Source organism: Papaver somniferum, chromosome 8, assembly GCF_003573695.1.
Source record: "Papaver somniferum cultivar HN1 chromosome 8, ASM357369v1, whole genome shotgun sequence".
Lineage (NCBI taxonomy): Eukaryota > Viridiplantae > Streptophyta > Magnoliopsida > Ranunculales > Papaveraceae > Papaver > Papaver somniferum.
In genome coordinates, this window is record NC_039365.1 from 32,640,295 (window position 1) to 32,656,979 (window position 16,685).

The following is a 16,685-nucleotide window of genomic DNA, read 5'->3' on the forward strand; positions in this document are numbered from 1 at the left end:
TTGATTTGCGCCATTCAATCCATTTGATTAGTACCCGGATAATGAATTTGATACGTTACGCTAGGAGAGATACTTTTTGAAATGTTTCCCTACATAAACCTCAACAGGGGTTGTCATCTTCCCAAGTTTCTCCATTTGTTTATTTCGCATACTCTCAGGACTAATAGGTCAGACTGGTCTGTACTATTTTCAATTTAATTTTTTTCTTTAAATTTGCATTTGATGAGTTTATTCGATTTGAATTTAGTGTTTTTCCCATCTTCAATTGACTTTTTATTGCGACTGACTTTGTTGATGGGTATCATGGATTTGCTTAGTTTCTTGAACTGGAAATCTATTTCTTTGTTCAATTGATTTTTAATTGTGACTGATACCAAAATATTGCTTATATACAGTTGAAGAATATTACAGCCAAGATGCACAGCTAGGAACAGAACCAATCTAACAGTTTAACTAAAGAGCTTACAACACTTTCATTAAAATATGTCACAAAGCTAGCCAAATTTGTCGATCTTACCCTTTTTTGTAGGTAATGCCATCCTTCCCTTATATTTGCACCCAGTCATGATAGAGTGATGTTTATAATTTTGGATTACAGATGAATCTTACACTATACATGTAGTTTTTTGTTTTGTAAGAAATGAGAAATGCAACCCTACTTAAAAGATGTAATATTCTTTAGCCCGAGCCTTTTTGTGATAAGATTACATATTTGACATTAAATTTGGGATTGAGAGAAGTAGGAATTACCTATAGGTACTAGTTTGGTGATACTAGTTAGTGGCAGGTCCACCCATTAAAGCCCAGTAATCAGAGGTTCATAATTAAAAGAAAACATAAAAATGGACCAATTTTTTTTATTCCTGGTCCTATACACGTGTGGCTTTAGGCATGTGAAATATGAAAATACCAAAAATAACCTTTCCTATTTAAAGACCTATAAGCACGAGATAAACATTTCACGTTTCATATTCATTTTCTCTTTCCTCTCACTGCTATGCGATCAGATTTATGGTCTTCTTCAATATATCTCACTTCTACCAAATCAGATGAAAATTTCTTTGTTGCTTTGTTTATATTAGGGTTTTCACGATCTAATCGTGGTTGTATTTGATTTCGTCTTTTATCTCCGTGTCTAATTTGTTTATTATTTTACTAGATCTAGATGAATAATCAGATTGTTTGTTCATTTCGTTATTAGATCTGATTATACCAGTTCCATTTTTGTTGGTTTTAGATTTATTTCAGTTTGTTGTTGTGTATGAACCAGCAGTACGTATATCCCGTACTGACAGAAACCTAGTCTACTTTTAAGAAAAAGAAGAACAAAATGGTGCATCATTATGATTTACGAGGAGAATATTTGTTTTATGTTTCCAGGTATGCTTTCTAATCATCTTGTTTGATTATTTTGTTCGGTTTTTCTTCTTTTGATTTGTTTTTTTTTATTGTATTATGATAATCAAATCGATTTGATTGACGCTTTTATGGTTTTTAGGTTTGTTACAGTTGTTTTTCATGTATGAATTGACAGTACATATATGGCGTACTGATACAAAACTCTTCTGATTTTGTTTTATTCGAAGTTTTTCCAATTTTTTTGGTTCGATCCATGAGTATATATGTATAATACTGAAGTTTTGTTACCTTTTTTTGTCTTATCCGTCAGTACATATACGAAATACTGTAATATCTGTTTCGATCCTCTTATTTTTCATAGATCTGTTACCTATTCTTGTCATCCAGTTTATTTGTAGTTCATGAATCTTCAGTACATTTATCGCATACTGATAGGAAGTGCTATTTGGTTGTGTTTTTGCTCCTTTTTTAGTCTTATCCGTCAGTACATATACGAAATACTGTATTATCTGTTTCGATCCTCTTATTTTTTATATATCCATCACCTATTCTTGTATGCAATTTAGTTTTTGCCACTTTTTTGACATGAAGTTCATCTTTTAGTTGATGAATCCGCAGTACGTATATGTCAAACTGATATAAACTTCTTCTGATTCTGTTTTATTCAGAGTTTTGTCACTTTTTTTGGTTTGATCCATGAGTACGTATGTGAAATACTGAAATATGTGCTTTGATTTTTGATTCGGTTATATTCATGGATTCATCATTTCTTGACATGTAATTGAGTTTTTAGTTTATGAATCTGCAATATGTATATATATGACGTAGTGATAGAAACTTCTTTTGATTCTATTTTATTCTGCCAATTGGTTGAGGTTAATGCACATTCTTTATTCAGTAAATGGTTCTCTGAAACTGGTAAATTGGTATGTACATTTTCTCTTCAACTACTTCACTGAACTTCCAATTAAATGTAAAGAAATCATAGTCTTTTGAAATTCAATCTTTGTTCAAATTGTTTTAATCAGGTTGCGAAACTTTTTCAAAAAATCCAAGAGATGGTAGAGGAAGATAACAGCCTGGTATTTGTTTTGATTGGTGAGCATATCTTCATCCATCCACATTATTGTACATTCTGCTAGGTTCTTGCACAAACTCTTTTGCTAACTTATTTTGACAATATGTAGTAACAACCTTTCTTTTGCTTTGTAGATGAAGTTGAAAGCTTAGTTGCTGCTCGAAATGATGCTTTGTATGGATCCGAACCTTCTGACTCGATTAGGGTATCATAACTTCTCTGAACTGGGAACAAAAAGTAATCTAATGCACTTTATAGCCATGTAACGTAAATTGTATTATATTCAGGTTGTGAATGCTTTACTCACTCGGATGGATAAATTAAAATCCTCGCCTAACGTCATCATCCTAACAACTTCAAATATTACAGCTGCAATAGGTACGCCTACAATGAATCAGTACATTCTTTTTATTAACTATAGATGCTGCCAAAAGTTTCATTTTTCCTGCCAGGAAAGACTTTAATTTCTGGAGTTGCCCGTATGTAGCATTTAAGAATCCTTTTATCGTGAGACCCAGCCAGTTTTTTCGAGATCTGGAATAGAAATCTGTGTTCTATACGCATCTTTTTTAAAGGTGGAATCTATAGACTGACTATGGTTTAGATTCCAGATATTGTGTTTGTCGATAGGGCAGATATTAAGGCCTATGTGGGGCCTCCAACCCTTCAAGCAAGGTATGAGATACTAAGGTCGTGCATCCAGGAACTGATTATTCTTTTATAGTTGATTCTATTTTCAGTTGATTTTGGGTGTGATCCAGCAGTGCATATATGATGTACTGTTTACATCAGTATGCTATATATGTAGTGCTGCAAAAGAATCCAGCAGTGCATATATGGCGTACTGAAAAAGAATTGTTTTGCTTTTGTTATATTCATTACTTGTTTTGATATGCAATTGATTTTTAGTTTTTGAATCTGTCTAGTGGATATAGGTCGAAGAAGAACGATTTGTCTGTTGGTAGTTTAGTTCGGGTTAGGCGTAGGAATGGATCGTGGTGGCCGTGGCGTATAATGGGATTTCCTGAATTTCCTGATGGTTGCGTCCTTTCTCTGAAGGATCAAACTCCGGTGAATTTCTTGGGACGATATAATGCAAACATGTAAGTGTTTCGATATTCTTGTTTATGTAATCTTGTTTAGTATGAAGTGTGTTTTAATGGGTGTGCATAATGTATGTACTGCATTCTCATGCATTTTTAGTGTGTTTTGATGAGAGTGTGTAATGCATGTATTGCATTCTCATGCATTTTTAGTGAGTTTGATGGAGTCCATAATGAATGTACTGTATTATTCCCAGATAAGTATTGTAAAAGGTTTTTGCAGCTTCATTTGGTATAATTTGGCAGTGCGTATATGCTGCACTGCTGAAAATTCAGTGTATATACGCTACACTGACGAGAAATCAGTGTATAAATGTTGCACTCTGTAAAAATCATAGTCTACACTTCATAGAACATTACAGTAGATGCTGGTTTTTTGCTCCATAACTATTATTCTTCACTAAGCATAACCAAGTAATCCGCTTGGAGTTTTTATACATTTTTTGATCATCTCAGTTGGTCACTTAGCAGGGGGCTCAACAAGACGTGCTAGTTGATATGGTTGCATAAAGTCATTCTTACAAGCAGAGATTGGTACACCTTATCAACACAACTACGTAAGACTCTTGCTTAAGTTTCTTTTTTCGCATAGAGGAATACCAAAAATAAAAACTAATAAACAGTTTGTCTCCTTGCTATACCTTTTTCTCTTAATATACCAGCACCGTCGTCTATCCGCTGGACAACCCATAACGATTTTAGTTTCAATTTTTAAGTATATTCACTCTATAATTACCCAAGTTGGACTAAGTGAAGTATTGTTCATTATGGGGACATTGATAGGATCATGTACATATTTTTCTTAACATTAAATCCGTGTTATTATGCTTAAAATCCACTGAAAATATGAGTGCATCCAATATGTACTGATAGTTGTGAAACGAAGACTTGCCTTTCTTAGCATTACACATAGGTTTAGATAGAATTAGTTGTGTTTTGTAACGCAATCACTGTCATGGTGTGAAAGGAAGAATTTTGTTTCTTAGCATTATCCATTGGTTATATGATCTTTTTGGGTTGGTAATGGAATTGGATTATTAAGCAGTTTATGTGTCGGTTCGAGAACGATTTTTTTTTGGATTATACAGTATGAATTGAGTTTATTCAAGGATGATTTTTGTAGATGTAAAACATGAACTGAGTGTAGGTATACTGTCAATAAGTTGGGTGTATAAGTACTGTCAAGAAATAGTTATATGTTGCCTTCGAAAAAGAAAGGACCGAATAAATTGAGTGCAGATGTATTGTCAAGAAATTGAGTACATCATTTATAGACTGGAAAACATTTAGCAGGATTATTACTCTTCGTTAGTTGGTATGGTTTTCTAAACGCCTACACGTCTTAAGAGTTTTCATTGGTAATGGGTGATAAGTTCCTTCAATACATCTTTTGAATGTCATTTTTTATGCTTTTCTTAGTTATTTCTCTTGTATTTTTGTATATTACGTTTGTTTTATTTTGCAGGCATTTTGGAGTCATGTTACATGAAAGAAGAGGAGAAGAGGCATAATTCATCATTTTGGCTACGCTAGGTGCTAATGTATTTGAAGCCAAGGCAGTCACAATTATTAATCGGGGTAGACACCTGCTGTGACAAGGGCCAGTCTTATACGCAGCAACAACAAAGCTAGGTCCTAATACACTCGACCAGTTCCGCTCATTTCATCTCAGTCTACAACCAAAATACGAAGAGCTGCTGCCAAGAGTTCACCGTTGTCCAACAAAGTCGACCAACAGCTAGTCACGGTTCTTGTGGTCGTGTTTGAGGAGGAAAGGCGTGATCCAGAAGCTCAGAACAACACGACAGAGTGAGAGATTAATACCGAGAAACCAGTTGGGAAAGAGTTGTTGTCTGTCATTGATTGGAATGAAGATCAAGGGAGATCAGGACTGGGATCTCGAAGCTGAGAAGGAAATAAAGATTGGGTATTCAATTTTGGAGAGTTTGGTTTGATTTTGAAGTCGTTTTGCTGCCAAGAGAAGGCAGTGAAGAGAAGACAAGTTGCTGTCGTTATGATGATAAGTGATGATGAATGTTTCTGATTTTTGAATGAATTAGAAATGTGGATGCTTGTGTAATTTAATTATTGTCGCAGGGAAGGAGATTGAAAGATCTTAGGATGCAACATCAAGCTCAGAACTGTATATAAGCAAACTGCACACATGTTGTTTGTAGAAAGGCCGGAAAGAGCATTTCTTCACAGTTTCAAGATCAGCTGCGACTAGCTTAGTATGTCAGATATAGGAGATGTTAAAAATGCAGACAAGGGATTGTGCAACCAGTATTCACAAATCCAAGTAAGTCTTTTGCAGTTATCATCCATGGTTACATTGGTTGTACAAGGGTTCGACCAGACTTTCGACAAGAGTTTGAGGCGGGTAATCAGTGAAGAGGGCAACAGTTCTGCCCAAGTATTGCGTAGCTGCTAGTCTTGGCTCGAGGCTGTGCACAAGGGCTGTCTGGCAAAGGCAAAAGCTTGATTTAGAACTTGAGATAAACATGGAAACATTGGTCGAATATTCAAAGATTGGGTTTGTAAAACTTGGACGAAAAACCAGTTAAGAGAGTGAAGCTTCTTGCCGTTGATTTTGATAGTTAACAGTGCAGAAGATATGTACTCGAATTTATAAGTATATAAGCTATGTGTACTCAAATTTGTAAGCAGTGCAGCGGATATGTACTCAATATAATAAGGGTGTAGACACGCACACTTTTGGTAGTAGAGGGTATTATGGTCATTTCAATGTTTTCAATTAATTTTGGACCTCCAGATAAAAGAAAATTCCGGTTGGACCCTACTATAAATAACCTTATGGGCTTAAGACCAAACAAGAAATTTTCCTTGAGAGAAAGAGGGAGGCAGAGAGTTTTGGTCACTGCTCCTAAAATATAGGTCTCGGGTTTATTAGTAAAGATTCCTATTGGTGATAGACATGTAAGTTTTTCCATTGGTTTCATTTAAGGAGTGATTTTCTTAATTTGGTTGTTTTTCTAAATTCATATTATGGATCAATTTTCTGATTGATTTAAGAATAGAGTTTACAATGAACTCTAAAAGGTACTAATAATTTTCGTGCGCAATGTTGCAGATTTGTGAACTACTACACATATTGGACAATCAATCTTAGGTGTGAAACAGTTTTTTCTTGATCGAAAGGACATGCCAAAACTCATAGAATCCACTTGCCAGTGTATGGAAGTTAAGAAACAGGTCGTAGGTCGAATAATGATCGTTAAAAGAGTATATCCTCTCATGCCGGAAAATGCTGAGTGGGAAATTTTGTTTCATTATATGGTGAAGGTATACGATCACTACCAGTATTCGACTATGAATAAAGATATTAGGGTAAACGGGTGAACTAGTACCAACCCAGTCATAGGATTATGGGATTATAACATCCAACAATTAGTTCCCTGGTGGTGGCTTTTCAAAACAGGAACTCACCTCTCATGCGTACCTGTACCTGACGTAGGTTTTCATTTCTACAGATTTTTCATTCTTTGACATTTCTTAGAGTTTGTATTTAGCCTACTTTCGATTAAGTTTGTTAAAAGTAAATTTGTTACTTTACTTTGGCACAAAATAGTTTGGGAATTTTAACAAACTGCCACACTTGCAAATCCCGATTCAAGAAACTGCCACCGTTTTTTTCAGAGTTTATTTAACGTCACAACCGTTAGCACTAACGCCTTGGACCCACATGATTGGTCAAATTTTTTTGACTTTGTCAAGATTACTTACACGTGTCTTATATGGACGACTCAAGATGTCGTGCACGAGATTATTACACGTAGCACAGGCTAAATGACTACTTTATCCTTCGTGGGATTGAAAACAGTTTGTATCGTCCCCTTTCATTTTTCTTCTAGTTTTTTCTCTTTTTCTCTATCCGCTCTGTTCTCTAGTGGAAGAAATTAGGGTTTGAGTCAGTTTTCAGCGGGATTTTGCTTAGGTTTAGTGTCTGAGTAAAGGGTTTTAGTAAAGATCGAGATTCAGAACAAGAAGGGGAAGGACAAGCAGCAGATATGGTATGATTGCAAACCCTAATTTCGTTTTTCTGGGTTGAATTAGGGGTTTTCTCTTAGGTTTCTGTTTCTCTTTCTTGTACTTGTTTTCTCTTGCTCTATGTCCGCTCTGTTCTCTAGTGGAAGAAATTAGGGTTTGGGTCATTTTTCAGCGGGATTTTGCTTAGGTTTAGTGTCTGAGTAAAGGGTTGGGGAGCTGAAGATGAAGAAGAATAACGGGAAGGACAAGCAGCAGATATGGTACGATTTCAAACCCTAATTTCATGTGTTTGATGAATTGATGAATTTTATTTTAGGAGTTTTCTGTGTGAAGTGTGGAATTTTTAAAACCCTAATTTCGTGTGTTTGATGAATTGATGAATTTAATTTTAGGGTTTTTCTGTGTGAAGTGTGGAATTTTTAAAACCCTAATTTTGTGTGTTTGATGAATTTAATTTTAGGGGTTTTCTGTGTGAAGTGTGGAATTTGATGAATTTTATTTTGTTTGTTCATTTGCAGTGATTATACATATTATTCATATAGAGATATCAGTGTGTTTGATGAATTGTATTTTGTTTTTTACAGTGATCATACATATTATCCATATAGAGATATCAGTGTGTTTGTTCTGAATAGTACACTTAATTTGTTATTCCCTCACATGGATAGAGATAGAATTGACCTTAAGGAATTTGAGCAGATGTTGCGTGTTAAGTTGCATCTTGATGAAAAAGAAATTCCAAATTTATATTGGACCATAGAACCATGTCTGCCTGAGTATTTGATGACAGAGGAAGACTTGTTTAAGTTTTGGGAGCATGCTGTACCTGATGATAAAGGCTTCATATGTTTACAAATGAGTGTAATGAATTCAGAATTTGGGAATGGTAATGACTTCATTAAGGCTGCAATGGAACAATCAGTAGTAACAATTGATGAGACTCCTAAGAAGGCACCTAAGAGGATTGCTAAGAAGCCAGTTTCAAAGGAAAAGTCAGTAAAGATATCACCTACAAGGAGATCACCAAGGTTGCATGCTCAATCAAAGAATGAAAACTCAAATGGAGGAGCATCTAGGAAGTTGTTGTTCATGGATCTGTTAAATGAAGTGGAATCTCAGGGTTTTTATTGCCTAAGTCAAGCCACTGTTGTTGGCTCTAGCAGTACACCAGTTGATAACTTTAATCATGATTACTGGGTTGATGAAGTAAACAACACTGCTACAGGGGATAACACTGATGCAGGGGATAAGACTGATGCAGGGGATAAGGCTGATGCAGGGGATAAGACTGATACAGGGGATAAGACTGATGCAGGGTACAATAGTGATGATGATGAGGAGGACAATGTGGTGCTAGAGAACACTACTGTAGATGAATGTCACCCCATTGAAGACCCAAATGCTCCACCAATCTTTGACAGTGATGAAGAGAATGATATTGATTATGAAGATATTGTCAAGACATACAAAGTTGGAGATGAAAGCAGTGATTCAAGCAGTAGTGAAGAAGACAATGAAGAAGGTATGGACCCTTTAGTGTTTATAATTTTTTGTTTATTTTTTACATGTACTAACACTTTGATGTTGATTGCAGTTTCTAATGATGACAAGAATAATGATAAGGATAATGATGGTCCTGAAGTAAATGATGATAAATATTCTAAACCAAAGCTTGATTACCAGAAGTGGAAAGAAATCTTCAATATGCACAGTGATGAAGAAGAAGAACCATTATTCCCTGTAGAAGAAGAGGTGACTCATGTTGATCCTACTAAGATGGAGGTAAAGTATGCTTTTAATAAAAATAGTGCTTATAAGAAACATCTTAGGGGTTACTGTGTAAAACATTATTATCAGTATACGGTCTATAAGAGTGACAAAACAAGATTAAGAGTGAGATGTAGGTTTAGGGAAGAGTATGGCTGTAACTGGTTTGTAAATGCTAGAATAAAAAGGCATGAGCCTACTTTTATTGTTAGGAAGGTTAATCTATAACACACTTGTGTTGCGGATCCAAAGAGTTTTAACAGATCCGCGGATCCTGAGTTCGTAAAAGATGTGGTACATGAGAAGTTAAAGCAGACAGATGGGGCCTTAATTCCAAAGCCTAAACACATTGCAAGAGACTTTTTTGTAACTCATAACATCAATATACCTTATATTTGTGCATGGAAGGATAGAAATCTTCTTTTAGAAGATCTGTTTGGTAATTATGAAGACAGCTACAAGGATGTACCCATCTTTTGTGCAATGGTGGCTCATACTAATCCAGGGTTTGTTGCTAAATACCCATCAATGTTCATTTATTTGTAAGTGGTGCTCAGTTATTTAATGGTTGGTTACTAAATATGCAGATAAGACATTCATGAGCATGACTATTTCATTTGCTGCACCAATGAGAGGATTTCAGAAAGCTTGCAGGGGAGTCATAGGTTTAGATGCATGCCATCTAACTGGAAAGCGTGGTGGTGTTCTAATGGCTGCAACAACAATTGATGGTCAGAATTCTCTGGTGCCTTTAGGCATTAGGGTGGCTAAGAGTGAAACCAAGGAGAGCTGGACTGGGTTCCTCAAGGATTTGGCTCCAGCAATCAATGCACATCATGCTGGCAGAATTACCTTTATTAAAGGATTGTTGGAATCTGTTCCAAAGGTTTTACCTGGTGCAAGAGTTAGATATTGCTTCAGGTATTTAAGTTTAGTTACTTTTTTACGTTAGTTTACGTTATGTGTTTTGGGTTTAGAGTTAGTATAAAATAGGTACTTACTCTTTATTTGCAGGCACTTGTACAAGAACTTCAAGAAGTACCACAAGGCACCAACCTTGCACAGCTTATTGTGGAATGCATGCAAAGCTTACAAAGTGAGGCATTTTCAGGTTTATGCCTCTCTTTTTTAAATATCCCTATGTTTTTTGATTCATAGTTAGTAGGTTATATAATAACTTAGGTTACTATAATGTAGGAGCACTTCGACAACATATGCAAAGAAAGTCCGGCTGCTGGTGAATATCTTAGGAAAGAAGATCCAAGTACTTGGTCTAGGGCTTATTTTGATCCCCTTAGCTGTTGTGAGCATATGAATAACAATTTCTCAGAATCATTTAATTCTATGAGTTCTAATATGAGAGATAAACCAATAATCCAACTAGGCATGATGTATGGTCAGTTAGTAATGGGTTTTTTATTTAAGAGAAAGGAAGAATCTGCTAAGTGGAATCAAAATGATTTGGTCCCTGCTGCTGTTAAGTTGATAAATAAGATGCTTGACTTGGTTGGGAAGTTTGATACAGAAGGAAGTGTGGTTGGACAGGTTTATTTGGTAACTAATGTGTCTACCAAGAAAATTTTCACAGTGAACATTGTAGACAAACAATGCACTTGTTTGCAATGGCAGCTAAGGGGATTCCCTTGCCAACATGCTGTATGTGCATTGAAACTGCTCAGGCCAAACTGGAAAGAGTAAGAAATTTTGTAATATGCTATTACTTTCGGGTTGTAATATGCTATTACTTTTGTTTCTGTAAACTGACACATTTGTTTGATTGGTTGAACAATTATTATGCTCCTTACTACTCTGTGGAATATTATAGGACCATATATGAAGATGCTGTAAATCCATTAGAAGACATAAGTGAATGGAACTGGGAAGATAAGGTACTTTTTTCAGCATTAAATATATTATTGAATGTGATGCATTCACATTTTCTCTACTTTATTATATCCTTATTTTTCTCTACTTTTTTCTCTACTTTATTATATCCTTAGGGTTTCATTTCTTTACTTTAACTTTCTCATTTCTTTTCTCTTCTTCTTATCTTAATTGGCAGGCATCCATGGACATCAACTTAAAGCCTCCTCCTTATCAAAGAAAAACTGGAAGACCAGCAAGGAAGAGGAAGAGGAGCTATGATGAACCTGAAACTGTGGTGAAGAAAAGGAAATGTGGAAAGTGTGGATCTACTGCTGGTCATAATAAGAGAACCTGTGCTGGTAGTGATGTTGGTAAAAACCCAACTGGATTCATGCCAAGCACCGAGTATGATGCTGCAAACTGCACCTTCACTAGTAGAGATCATCCTGAAAGTAGCAGTGCAAGGGGTAAAGCAAAGGTGAACAAATCCAGTGGTACATCTTCATTTGTTGGTGAGTCAACATGACCTAAAAACTTTGGAAGAGCACCTGCAGAACCTAGCACCCATGGATCTACACAAGATGTTCTGAATTTCAGTCAGAACTTTACTGGTATTGGATCTGTTAGTCAACATATTCCTGTCACAAAGGGAAAGCAAAGCAAGGCTAAGAAGAAGTAGAAGTGTGTGTGTTCTTCTTGTTGTGTTAGATCTTTTTTTTTTTTGCTTTAGACACTGATATCATAGTGTTAGATCTGTTTTTTTTATGTACCAGAATTCAGTTTTATTTTGATGGATAATCTTACTTTATGAATGGAAATGATATTAGTTAAGAACTAATTACATGTTAATAGTCTTTTGAAATTCCTTACATATGGCATTGAGATTGAAACTTGAATGGATAACCCTATTTTTTGCTGCAATGAAAAGGTGGTCTGAAACCCATCTAAATGCTTCACAATCTGTGCAGATCAGGTAAGCAATGTTTCTATTGTGTTCATTTTTGTATCTTCTCAGCTGCATTATTGACTTGCATTGCTCTTTGTAGCATTCTTGCTTATGCAGTGGGCATTCTTTGTAACAGTGGGTCTCTTCTCCACAAGCACAACAACAATTCTCTTTGGGTAGCTTGATATTCTTGGATTTGAGTGGATGACTGGCAGAATCAAACCATTCAAAGTAGGTGCAGGTAGGATTTGAACACTTCAAGAACATTTCTCCATCTGTTTCTCTTGTGCTGGACCTTAGTAGTTGTCTTATACCATTACAAGGTATATGTTTGCATCTAGAGTACATCCAGGGACAAACCTTAGACTCATGACTTCCTTGTTCACATGTTGGACATAGATCTGGGGTAGTTTGCTGTCTAAATTTGCTGCTGCTGCTGCTCTTGCTACTACTACTGCAACTGTTACTACCTGGAGAGTTTATAACCTTTTGGCTCATTTTTATGTGTTGAACTTCTGAAGAAATTGACTAATGAAGAGTTTGGGATCTTCATTAGTATATATAGAGCTTCAAGATGATGAATAAGACCGTTATAAATCCAGGTAAAATATGGATCGTCGATTTTTTCTCTTAGATTGATCCCACGTGTATTCCAACCGTTAGCAAATCTTGCACGTTTTTCTCACGTGCACCGAGTCGCGAGTTAACTCACTACTCTATAGCCGGTTAACTCAATCCCAGTGAACTGATTAACTCAATCCCTGTTAACTGATTCAGGGGCTTCTATGTAATTTTGGACGGGTTATTTAATGCCACGTATGTACTAACAGAGACTAACAGCCGTTAACCGTTATCTCAAAAAAACGGGATGAAAAAAGTCAAGAGTATGGCATTTAATAAACTCTGAAAAAAACAGTGGCATTTTCAGAAACTGCATATTGGAAGTGTGGCAATTTATTAAAATTCCCAAACAGTTTTGTTTTGAAATGTCAAGACCTTTTTGGTGATATACGAGAGTCTTGCTTTGGCTTCTTTGATTTGGGTAACTCTTTACGTGTCTAATAGTTAGTCTGTGGATCTATGGTAGTAGTTGACTTATTGGTCTGTCTTGCAGTTGAGAGTTAACAATGGATAAATTCAGTTTATGTATTTGTTTGATTTTGCTACTCCTGTCCTGTAGGCCTACGTGATTATTCACATGTATACTAGTCCAGTTCAGTTGTACAACATAATAATCATTGTTGGAGACTACAGAACTAAATTTCTCTTTTTTCAAATGTGGAAATATTTCCAATTATGGCAGTAGCCGCAGTACCCTTTCACAGAATATTGGAAGGTATGACACTATGAGACACTGCATTTTATTTGAAAGTGGATTTATTTTTCTCCATTTAAATCTTATTCCTGATATATATTTTTTATAGTCTTTAATTTATGATAAAGAGCTATGTTGTCTAAATAATAATATCAGTTCTAAGTGGTCTCTGTTTGGTTTTTTTGCAGCTTCATCTGAGGTTAGCAATAGCAAAATAACCACATTGTGCCAACACATATACAAATCTTCACGTATGTATAACAAGGTATGAAGGTTTCCTACTGCAACTACGTACATGTCGGTCAGGTGTCTAAGACTATAATTAGGGGTATTTTATATCCCCATCATGGTCATGGCTTTGAATGTTTTGGATTTTTTGTTTATGTTTGTGTTGTGTAGAGTTGGCATCCGCCCAATATAGGTAAGGGGAGGTTAATGGTCACTATAGATCACCTAAAAAGATGTGGTTGGTGTTTAGAACGATGTATAAGTCAATTGCAAATATTGATGCATTTTTGTTGCAAATCCAGGATGAGAGATCTGTTTTCACTGCTAGCAACAAAAATGCAATCGGTAATTTTTCAAGGCTGCAGAGGTGTCTCCTCCGGTTGCTGCTGATGAGATGGCAGGGGAGACTCGAAAGAATCAACATTTTCTTTCGGAACCAGCCCATAATTCATTGATCAATGCTGATAATGAAAAAATATTAGAGGAGAAGAGTTGGCCAATGCGAAGAGGACACGCCAAAACTCCAGATTTGGATGCTTCTCATGGGATTCAGCTGTCGTAAATCCGTTTAGAATTTTAAATGAATAAAACATAAAAGAATGAATTTAAATTCAAAATTCTGCTCAATTCTATGAAAAGCCTATGCACGTCCAGTACAATTTTTGGTTTAACTGATTAAAGTTTGCAAGTCTTTGCTAGAATTAAGCAATCAACATGGAAAATTCCATCTAACTAGCAAATCTCCATCTTTGGACTTGCCTGAAGTATCGTCTCTATTACATTACTCTATATTTGGACGAAAATAGCCAGAGACTTATGGGATTGCCAAATTACAAATACAATACAAATATAGGGTAACTAAATTTGGTATTATCAACACCGTCCATCTGAACTACATTTGTAACTAAATTGGGTATTCGCAAATCAGTATGCAGCTTCAGTATAATAAACTGTAGACTTTTACTAACGAGCTAACTTCCAATGACCCAGAATACGAAGATATCTACTCTTTAATTAGGTACATGGAAACCGACCTTTTAGTTGTGCATTGTTACTCTTCTAACATTAGTATTGTTGTTGGGGAGCATCTAGATGAAGTTGCAGTGTATTACCCTTAAGGTATCTCAGACCTTCTAACCGTAAGCGTATCCGATGGCATTTTGTTATTGTCTTCAAATTCTAGGCACCTGTTTTGTGCATTAAGGCCAGGATCAACTAATAATATCATATGTACGCCATTCCAGGGGCCAAAAAAGTAAGGAAAAAAAAAGATTGAATCGCCAAAAAAAAAAAAAAAAAATCAACACCAAAACAACTAAAATTATTAACATTTTTTCTTTTGAATAAAGAGGAAACCTCATTCTATTGAAATTAAGTTACCAGTTACTCCATATGGAGATTTCATGTGGATCATTGCATCATTGTTCCAATTTTTAATTTTGGATGTGTATGTACACTTCTCATCATCCTCCACGTGTATAGAAAGAGACACGTGGAAGGCATGTGAAGCGAGACATCGAAACATGATAGCAGGCATTTCATCAGAAGATGACATCGGTCAGCAGATCTGACGGTCAGGGACAGAGGAGCACAGAGGTATGATGGCACAGAGGAGCACCAGATAATACCCCTTGGGTATTAACGCGCCCAATCCCGAGGAAGATCCCAGATCAACGGCCGAGAGGAAGTTTGGCTGACACAGATGTGACCAGACAAAGAGACACTTGTCTGACACGAGCAGACATCCATCTACCCGCATTAAATACCAAAGAGATATACACGTGTCGATCAGCTCGTGGAAGAAGCGAGGATAACCTTCGTATTCAAGCTCAGGCCGCGGCATATACCGAAGACCTCTGCGTAATAGGCACAAAGCACAAGAAGATAAGATTACAACGGCACTCAGAGATGGGACCCACGTTCCTCCCTATAAATACCCCTCTCCAATAAGAGAGAAGGGGCAGACCATTTTGGAGAGCAATATAGGAGAGATAGGAGAGAGAAATAGGAAGAGTAAGTAATCCCCTACTTCCGCAGACCTATGTATACTAAAGTCATTCGACTATCTTTGTAACCATTCAGTACATAGTGAAACACCAACCCCGTGGATGTAGGCCTTAGTGCCGAACCACGTAAATCTGTCTCATTTACATTTCAGCACTTACATTCAGCGTTAAACTTCATATGCTTTATTTTCATACTTGATTTCTTGATTTATTCCTTATACGAACATTATTATGATATATTCGACTAGACAATGACAAGCCCGAAGGCTTTGAGTCGATGAATCGATATAATCATCCCGTACGCATACATGTACGATTCTAGAATTAGGACGTGTGCGAATATTGTTTGTGAACACTGGATGGCTTCGTGATTTATGTGTTCACAATTTGGCGCTAGAAACAGGGACTTTGTCCCGGTAAAAGATTTATCTTATCCTGTGATTTCACCTTAAACGCGCATATGGTTGTGCCCTTTTGGGTTCAGCGTGCTTCAAAACCTTTTTTATTTGGGTTCATGTCTTCATTTTCACAAACACCATTTCAAAGCAGACAAACCCGCGGCTATCTATCACAGATTTGCACGTGAGGTGTTTTCTCCAATAAGACTTAATAATCCAGATTCATGAGTCCTCGCGACGGATCTGCCTTTTCAAGAGTTCTTTTTCAAAATAGTCTGAAAACAAGATTCATGATCGTTTATTAGAGGATTTGTATTTCAAAAACTAGACCGATGAATCTTTCATTTCTCTTCTATTAAGGCCCTTGGGCCTCATTTCTATTCCAATAGTCTTGCGGGTACGAATGGCGCTAACCCGATCCTCGTGGATATCTTTGGTTCTCCTTATTTATTCCCCTATGCAGAAAAGGATTAAAAATGGAGAAGATACTAGAGGCAGGAAAAACCAAAGCCTCATCAAAGGAGACACCGAGGGTTACCTCGGTCATGACCCGAAGCAAGCAGAAAGGAACAAAGACAAGCTAAAACAACGCTCAGAGGCAGGATGCTGCG

At 36.3% G+C, this 16,685-nt stretch overlaps 2 protein-coding genes and 1 long non-coding RNA gene across 3 annotated transcripts; all 3 read left to right on the forward strand.

Annotated features, from left to right (window-relative positions):
* Window positions 1–640: 640 nt before the first annotated feature.
* On the forward strand, window positions 641–3,161 carry LOC113305362 (pachytene checkpoint protein 2 homolog). Its single transcript, XM_026554416.1, has 6 exons — window positions 641–668; window positions 2,188–2,285; window positions 2,388–2,457; window positions 2,572–2,642; window positions 2,725–2,815; window positions 3,049–3,161. Exons 1-6 carry the CDS (start codon window positions 641–643, stop codon window positions 3,159–3,161), a joined length of 471 nt encoding a protein of 156 aa, XP_026410201.1.
* A 6,091-nt stretch (window positions 3,162–9,252) lies between these two features.
* Window positions 9,253–11,013, forward strand: LOC113305363. The gene is made up of 4 exons (XM_026554417.1): window positions 9,253–9,448; window positions 9,903–10,236; window positions 10,330–10,426; window positions 10,513–11,013. The coding sequence occupies exons 1-4, from the start codon at window positions 9,253–9,255 to the stop codon at window positions 11,011–11,013; spliced, it is 1,128 nt and encodes a 375-aa protein (XP_026410202.1).
* Window positions 11,014–13,353: 2,340 nt separating this feature from the next.
* Window positions 13,354–13,998, forward strand: LOC113304168. Its single transcript, XR_003338060.1, has 3 exons — window positions 13,354–13,463; window positions 13,631–13,707; window positions 13,973–13,998. It is a non-coding gene; the product is annotated as an uncharacterized LOC113304168 (long non-coding RNA).
* The last annotated feature ends 2,687 nt before the right edge of the window (window positions 13,999–16,685 follow it).

Coding starts and splice junctions, on each gene's coding strand:
- LOC113305362 (XM_026554416.1), top strand. CDS start 641: ATGAGAAATGCAACCCTACTTAAAAGAT. Junction 669..2,187: donor TGCAACCCTACTTAAAAGAT/GTAATATTCTTT, acceptor TATATGACGTAG/TGATAGAAACTTCTTTTGAT. Junction 2,458..2,571: donor CCTGGTATTTGTTTTGATTG/GTGAGCATATCT, acceptor TTTGCTTTGTAG/ATGAAGTTGAAAGCTTAGTT.
- LOC113305363 (XM_026554417.1), top strand. CDS start 9,253: ATGCACAGTGATGAAGAAGAAGAACCATTATTCCCTGTAGAAGAAGAG. Junction 10,237..10,329: donor AGAGTTAGATATTGCTTCAG/GTATTTAAGTTT, acceptor CTTTATTTGCAG/GCACTTGTACAAGAACTTCA. Junction 10,427..10,512: donor ACAAAGTGAGGCATTTTCAG/GTTTATGCCTCT, acceptor ACTATAATGTAG/GAGCACTTCGACAACATATG.